Source organism: Leuciscus leuciscus (genome assembly GCF_965113295.1).
Source record: "Leuciscus leuciscus genome assembly, chromosome: 18".
NCBI lineage: Eukaryota > Metazoa > Chordata > Actinopteri > Cypriniformes > Leuciscidae > Leuciscus > Leuciscus leuciscus.
This window is the reverse complement of record NC_138742.1, coordinates 18981540-18990186: the sequence shown is the minus strand read 5'-3', so window position 1 is coordinate 18990186 and position 8647 is coordinate 18981540. Positions and strand designations below refer to the sequence as shown.

General features: G+C 37.6%; 1 protein-coding gene across 2 annotated transcripts; it reads left to right on the top strand.

Annotated features, from left to right (window-relative positions):
- Nucleotides 1-235: 235 nt before the first annotated feature.
- slmapb (sarcolemma associated protein b) lies at nucleotides 236-8565 on the top strand. 2 transcript variants are annotated; one of them, XM_082146338.1, is made up of 10 exons: nucleotides 238-388; nucleotides 774-836; nucleotides 2276-2401; nucleotides 2667-2741; nucleotides 2823-3128; nucleotides 3921-4116; nucleotides 5795-5954; nucleotides 6151-6285; nucleotides 7241-7328; nucleotides 7736-8565. In XM_082146338.1, the coding sequence occupies exons 2-9, from the start codon at nucleotides 785-787 to the stop codon at nucleotides 7322-7324; spliced, it is 1134 nt and encodes a 377-aa protein (XP_082002464.1). In that variant the 5' UTR covers nucleotides 238-388; nucleotides 774-784; the 3' UTR covers nucleotides 7325-7328; nucleotides 7736-8565. The 2 variants fall into 2 exon arrangements, with proteins under 2 accessions (XP_082002465.1, XP_082002464.1); XM_082146339.1 differs by lacking the exon at nucleotides 7241-7328 and having other exon boundaries at nucleotides 236-388.
- Nucleotides 8566-8647: the final 82 nt, after the last annotated feature.

Sequence of the window (8647 nt, the reverse complement as noted above, 5' to 3'; positions counted from 1 at the left end):
GTGTATTCTACCATGCAGCTGCAGCTTCTCTTTAGATGCCTCAGGACGCTTGTATGCCATGTGAGCGAGACCTCCAGACCATCACCTGCGGGGGGAGGGGGTCACTAGAAGGGGCATACAAATAATTTCCACAAAGAAAACGACCCCTCAGAGTTTAATATACTTCAGCTGCTCTCTTATAGTGTAATCTATATCATCTCCACTCTACCGTTACTGCCTTGTTTTGTCAAGGAAACCCCCAAACAAGATATTTAGATGCGTCGGTGTCCCCCGCCCTTCAGAATGGATTCGTCCAGTTCTCATCACCAGAGCGAATCGATAGTTAAAGAAGCCTGAATATTGCAGCTCTATTTCGGCACCGACAGAACGTGACATCACGAGTCTACAGGTAATGGCATCTGTTTTTAGTCCTCAGACTTAAGTAAAGGCGATGAGTAGTCTTTTTAATTGATACAATGATGCTAAGCTGTATTATATAACTGGCATGACGTTATGTTTTGAGTGTAAGCTATAATTTGACGTTTAAAACGGGAAAAGATTAAGGCTTGTGTTTATTTTCTTACAGGTCTGTTCCCTTTTTTTGTGTGGAAAACTGTGATTATTTTAGTTCTCTTCCTCATTAACTAGCTGAGTCATAATTGACATCACCTGGAAATTCACATTAAAATTTCTTTACTATTCAACCAAATATCTAAACTTTGATATCTAAAAAAATGTCTAAAGTTCATATTTTAAAGTGGCATTAACGTAATTGCTCTCGTGCTCTGTCACAGTGGGGAAAACAATGGAGGAGCTGAAGCTGAAAGATCCTATGAATAAAGTGTCTTTGATCAAAGGTAAAAACACTTTATTGCTATTGAGTTTTTATAGTTATTTGCTGAAGAATTCAGAACCAAAATATAATGCTGTACTGTCCCTATAAGCATTCATTTAGAGGATATTAAACCTTGTTTTTATTTATTTATTTATTATTATACTTCGAGTATGTCGTGGTACTGTGTCTAAAATAATGGTTGTTTGACTCACTGGGTATAAAGTTTTATTGAGTTTCTTGTGAGCAATTGGTTTATTTAATTCTTTGATATATTTGTGTGAACATTTTCTGTAAATTATGCATTTTATGTCTGTAACTAAATACCTCAGAACTGCTCATCAGCAGTTCAAGCGTAATGAATAAAACCTTTTGTTCTGAACAAGCGATTTTACAAAAATCATGTTATTATGCCCAAATGTAATCATGCATGGCAGTGTTTTGTTATCATTAGTTGCGATGGGACAGTTTCCAGCCTCTGCTAATACTTTATGCTTATAGGCTACTAGTATTATCAGAAGATATTTTGTCTGTCTGACTGTGTCTTCCTTTTCCACATACTCACAAATAAATTAGGCCAAAGCATTTCAATGTGCCCTGGTACTCTGCTGAGAGATTGAGTTTTTGATGCAGAATGGCATCCATAAACATTACCCACCGCAGAACCTCATGAAACGTTAATGCCTTCCTCCTCTCCGCTCTAACAGCCTGCACAGGATTTCAGTATATTTTAGCTTAGTCATCCAAGCAAGGCATGTGAAGTATAATTTTCTGGAATTATGTGTCTCTGATTGCAGTGATATGTCCTTGATATGCCCATTTATGGTATACACCCTTGAGTTTGTAAGATGAGGTCATATCTTTCTGGAGCATTTGATAAGATGGCCTGGTTTTCAGCAAGAGGAGCAGGTTTGCTTCTAAGTTTAGGCAAACTAAATTGCAGCCAGTAAACGTAACATTTGCAGAGCAACGGATCTTTATTTAAAGGTTAAAAATCTTCATGAATGTTTTCTCAAAGAAGTTTAGAAACTTTTCTGATTCATAATGAAATGGCATTGTATAACATTAGAACCTTTCAAACTTTTATTCAAATGGCAGCTTATTCAAATGAAACCCCGGCCATCCTTTTTGCAGATCCCAGTTTAAACCCTACTCATGACAGGATGGATCTATTCTGAGTCAAGTTATTAATTCATGGAATAGACCCATTTTCTGACCTCCAGGGAAATTACCATGCGATTCATTCTGATTTAATTAACCTTTGGAGACGGGGTTTGCACTTCGTCGGAGGGCAGAACAATCCGGCGAAGTTGAAATGCAACTCATTGATGCTGATACAGAAATAAAGACACAGATCACCCATTAACTGTTGATGAAAGAGTGATTCTCTAACAGCAGAGCACCATAATAGTGTCTAATTATGCATTTAATAGTTCCCATTAGACAATGTAATCATTTATCCAGATGAGCTGAGCAGGAGCACTGTGGAGGCCAGTGAGTCTGAGAAGGTCATCCAGCGGCTGAACCAGGAACTGCAGGATGCCAATGAACAGGCCAACTCGGGCAAGCACAAGTGTGTCGAACTCCAAGGTAAGCTCACACAGATTACTCTCTAGTGTCTTGTACATTAGGATATGAGAGACCAAACTGATCCTGAAACAGCACTGAACTTTGCCTCACTACATATATATATATTTTTTTTTTATGTAAAATGCATGATTAAATAATAATAAATATAAAATTACACATGATGATGATTATTATTTGGATATTTGAGTAAGTGAACATTCGAAATGATTTGTAATGGAAGTCATGCTCAATAGGTCCCCCTGATGGCTTGTGCTGTGTATTGCAGGTCTATTGGAGGAAGAGAAAAAAGCCAATAAGCAGCAGGCAGAGGAGTCAGCAAAACAGATAAAGGTCTTGCAGAGTAAGTGAAGGAGGGTGTGTATGTCTCAAGTTTTTATTACTCAACAATGTATTATACCAAATGGTCTACATGTGTATTCAGCTCAGCTCCAGAAGATGCAGGATGACATGGAGAATCTCAGGGATCAGAAGGACAGCGCGGTCTTCAGCATGAGACAGGAAGCACACGCAGCTCAGGAGGAAGTGCAGGTGTTGCGCCGCACTATGGAGAAAACAGCAGCTGAGCGAGAGCATGAGGTCAGCGCGCTGAAGGGGAACTTAGCGACGCTAACTTCTGAGCTGGAGAAATGGCAGTTGGCTGCAAACAAGTACGAGCGTGAGCTTAACAGTGTACAGGCCAGTCACCAACAGCAGAACCAGCAGAGAGATAGAACTGCCAAACAGCAAGGTACCCACAACCCCACACACCTCTGCCCTCACATATGATTGGACCGGCCTACAGAATTTTAAACTTCATTTAATTGCTAAAAATCATGAAATTATGTGAGAACGTCAACACTTCTCATCCATGTGTTTTTCTAAACCAAAATGCAAATTCATTAATATTTATAATTTCTTTTTTACAAATTTTTTAATGTTGTTAAATAAATGAATAACTGTATGTTAAATACAAAAAATCCATACCTCTTAAAATATAGTAAGTATGACTTATCAAATTAGCATGAACAAATCTGAATATTTCTGATATTGTTATAATAGTAATAAAAATAATGTAAACATTATTATGCATTGGTTAAAGTGTTCATTTTAAAAGGTTATTTCCTTGAAAAATATATTAATTTATACATTTCAGAGGTCAATGAAATCAAATAAAAATCATATAACTTTAGCCTCGCCAGGCTAAATTACTGTATTTTGCCTCAATTAAATTAAGGCTTTTTTATGTCTTTTGCATTAGAGGAATTTGCCCTCCTTTCGCAGAAACTTGATGAATGAGGAAAATAATGTGTTTGTGGAGATTACAAATCAAGCCCTAGGTCCATCTGACAACAGTCACGGCAGTGTTTGCAGTAATCCGACAGATATTCAGAAGATGACTCACATTTCTCACATCACTTCCACCGTTATGTAACAGAGTAGCATTGTGTGCGTGCATGCACATGTTCTATATCTGTGAGTTTGTGTGCATGTCTTTGGGTATGTTTTTAATTGTGTGTGTGTGTGTGTGTGTGTGATGCAGCGAGCGAGCTGGAGCGGCTGCAGAAGGACTGTGAGAGCCTGAGGAGGGAGTGTGTGTCTCTGAGGTCAGAGAGAGAGCAGCTGGCTGATAAACAGCAGAAAGAGAAGATCAGCCTGCAGAGTGAGAGCAACACCCTGCGCTCAGAGAAAGAACAGCTAATGAAGAAACAACAGCAGCTGGAGAAAGAGCTGGACAGGTCTGTATTAAGCGGTGTCAGCTACAGCTAATTTAAACGTGAAGTGTGCCATTGCCGCGTCACTAGAAGCACCAAATGTAATTCGAAATTGTTTTCAAACAAATTCCCCCCCTAAACTCACGCTATTGGTTGAATCAGTGTTGCTGTGTCAGGATGCCTTAAGACACCATTTTTATTAAGCCACACTGTTTAAAGTTCTCAGGGTAATTAAAGGTGTAGTTCACCCAAAAATGAACACGCCCTCGTGTCGTTGCGGGACATGTCTTTTGTGTGAGTAACAGACTGAAATTTACTGTTGTAAGTTTGATGTCATTTAAAGGTGTATTTATTTTTTTTGTTATGAAGGATGAAAGTCTCCTCATATCCTGATAGCAATCACTATGTTAAGCGGTCTAATGTATTTTTATTAATGTATATCATCTGTGGAAGGCGTAGGACCATAAAATGTTCGTTCAATCATTGCATTCGATCCGAATGAAAGGATAGCATGTGTTCTCTATCAGTCAACGTGTGTGTTTGCACACCACTGCGCACGCGGCCTGTTCATGCAGACATCATACGTCATCAGCACGTTTCACGTATGCTGTACATACAGAGCGAGAATGGCATGCAAACAGTTGTTTACGTTTGTTATTGTAGTACGGTTACTCGCTGTACTGTAAAGTTTTCTCGCCGGTGAATGACACATGACGTAATCCAATAAAATTGTCTTGCTTCTGGTCTGTGCGCACTCATGTTTTGGAGGCGTGGCTTTGGATGACGATTTGCAGGGAGGGTGGGATCGTATGGTTTCAATGATTACAACAACATGTTTGGAACAACATGAGAGTGAGTAAAGAGTGACAGAATTTTCATTTTTGGTTGAATTATCCATATAAGCTTACTTATAGTTAAATACCAGCATTTAAACATGAAAAAATGGCACACTTCACTAGGAAAATATAAGTTTCTGGATTTTAATCGATCTTCATTTTCATTAACCAGTATCGATTCTTAAATCCCAAGTTCAAAAGCTTTATTACTTTTGATATGAAACAAAGTCTCAGCTTTCAAATTCTGTCATTTGAATAAAAATTTTTTTTAACAATAATTGTGGTTTTGACGCTCTTAAATGTGGCATGACATATCACTGTAGCGATTTATATTTGAATAAATCTGTCATGGAAAAAAATTAGGACCAAATGTTTTTCAACAAAGAATTAGGCTGGAAACATACTTAAATCATTAAGAAGTTGGTATAAAACTGCCTCGTGCAATTTCATTGTTTGTATACAACTCTGTTACTGTTTGAGTGTTGATTATTATTATTATTATTATTATATCTAAAAAATAAATGGCAATTGAATTTGGACTGTTCATTTTAACATTTAATATTTTAGACATTTACCAATTGACAGTATATTGTATAGGTTTGCAGCTTTAATTTTTTAATTCTTTAATGGTTTGCAGCCATTTTTTTTCCTTTAAGATAAATGGACATACTGTACCTGATGTACATCCAAATGAATTAATATTGAATTGAATCAAATCTATTTTTAAATCTAAAATTAATCGAATCGTTGTATCTTTTTCAATACCCAGCCTTACACTTCGTTTTTAAATAGGAAAAAGATAATTTTGCAGACTTGTGATGTAATGATGTAATCTATCTGCAATCTGAACCTGCATTCTGCCTCAGCTCCAAGAAACAGACCACAAGCCTGAGCAACACGGTCAAGACCCTGGAGAAGACGCAGGCGGACATGGAGAAACGGCTGAGCGTCCTGCAGGAGGAACACCAGAGGGACACTAGCCAGCTGGAGCAAGGCAATAGCAGGATCAAAGAACTGCAGAAAGAGGTTATTCCCACCATAGTTGAGAATGAAAGTAGAACTGCCTGAGACTCATTAGCAGGCATGTCACAAAAGAGCTCTGCACCTAAAAAAAGACCTGGCCCCTGGATACACAGTGTGTGTGTGTGTGTGTGTGTGTGTGTGTGTTATTGACTAGGCTCATTGCTCCTTATGAAAGGTTTCTACTCTCTTTCTCTCTCAGTATGAGGATATCCAGTCAGAGCTGTCAGGCCTCAGGGAGAAGTTTGAAAATGTAGAGGAGGAGAAAGGCTCCATCAGTCTGGAGCTGCAGCAGAGCCAAGAGCGCCTGAGGCTTCTGCAGGACAAAGACAACCACGTGAGTTTTCAATCCATGTAACGCTTATGTTCAACAACAGGGGCACTGACAATAGGGACAGTTCAAGAGGAAAGAGCGTTGTTTGTCCTTGAAATCAGAGATGAAAAACACAGCACCGTTTGTTTGACAATAAACTTCCACATTTGTTTCAACATTTTGTATAGCCTAAAGATGAAGTGTGTAATTTATGTGGCCAATAACAACACCAAACGTATTTACAGACTGTTTCCAATAAGGTTTCTACCCAGGGTCCAAAACTGACACTCACTATAAAAAGAGTAAATAAAATGTTGCAATATGCAGATTTCACCTCAGTGCAAATGCATAAGGTTTTTTCCCCCCAAAATTCCATGTGACGACATAAAATACATGCTGAATACTTCTCGGACATGCCATCAAAACAAAAATGAGGAAGAAAATGTCTTAATATTTTTGTGACAGTTTCATGTATGAATCAAATATTTTATTTTATTTTTACAATCACTTAAGAACAAATTCTTTAATGTTTTAATTATTAAATCTATAATTTATTTCTATAAAATAATATTAAAAATATATATATAAAAAATAAAAATTTTATATATATATATATATATATATATATATATATATATATATATATATATATATATATATATATATATATATATATATATATATATAATAATTCCAAATTTCCAGGCTGATAAATAACTCTGAGATGGCATCAACCCACGCTATTGACAGACACTTACAGCATTGGTTAAACCAAAAGTTGACGTGTCGCATTTAAACAAACAGTGGCGTTGTCTCTGCACGTTGAACTGGGAAAGGGGAAGTGTTTTAACAATGAAACAATTACACGCTTCACCTTTTGATTTCCTTTTCTTGATGATAGTAAAATTTACCAGTCCAATAATAGCGCACATAAACATAAGACAGTCATTCAGTAATATCCCTCCCTTCCCTCCTTTAGCTGTCTTTATTGCAGCCCATCCTAGCCGTAGCCATCGGCCTTGTCCTGGCTTTGCTGTATTGGTGCTTGGGCCCATTGTGGTAGAAAGGTACACAGTGCTCCTGTCCCGTCTCATTCCTCTGCTTAAGCATCCATCATCCTCAGGGCTATGCATGACCACTAAACAGTTCTCTGCTTAAGCTACAAAATGCTGTCCGGTCGTTTGCAAAATGCTTCTGTTTCCCTACTACAGGTCCGCTTTGTATTATAAGATGCACACTAACAAGTGTCTCTGACGAACTCCATTTTGTAGGGTGTAGTTTTCCAGCGTAGCTCTGAGGCATCCCGGCTCTCTTTGTCCTGCACCGTGTGTCTTCTGCTGTCCCTGTCTGTGTGCCATCCTTGTGGCTTTTGTGTCCCCTTCTCGGCTCATGTGCATCCTTGATTGTAAACATGTTCTGATTGGTGATGAGGTGCTACAGATGATGTCATCTCTTGTCATGTTTGTTTTTGCAGGGAAAATGGATCAGGTGGATGCCTGTTGCCGCTGTAACCATTGCTGTGACGGGGTATTTGCTTTCAAAGACCTCAAAATGAACAACGTGATGAACCAGTAACAAGCGCACACACCGTGACATGCATACCTAGTCAATCTTTCTGAAACGTGTTAACATTTGTGTCCTTTTAGTCTGTGTGGTGTTAGTTTGAGTAAAAAGTGTTTAAATGCAACTTTCTACTCGCATACCGACAGCCTTAGAATAATATCATCACAACATTCCCTCAGTTGCACCATACATACATATATATATATATATTTTAAATTTGACGTTGTGTATGCATAGCATTTGAAGTATCTGGCTAATAACAGGTATTTTATTGAACACTGTTGCTTTGCCAAACAAACACTTAGTGAATTGCCTTAATAACATACAGTAGCATCAAATAAACAAACGTTTATACCTTCCATGAGAAGTGATTGAGAATTGCAAATCCCACTGCAATAACACATTCGAGACATGATGCATCCATTTAAGTTTTAATACATTCTGTGGCTTAAAGGCCTAAATCCGCCATGTAATGTGTATGTGTCCTTGCACCTTATACAAAGCCATTAGTAATTAGTCTATGCACTGTACTTTGTGATAAGGATTTGACGTATTATTATTAATGATGATGATGAAAATAATCACTGTTCACTTAGGACATTAGAGAGCTATTTTGTCCTAAAGAGACTTATAATATAGTGTTTATGATTTATGTTTATTATTACTTGTACAGAGATTTAAGGAAAAGCTACCTGATCTAACAAACATGCAATTCCAATAAATAAGCAAAAGTGTAGTTCAGCCATGTTAAGTCCCTGTTTTATTTGTTGTTGGAAATCCTTTATGCATATCAGATGAATTTCATTTCAATAACACTTTACAA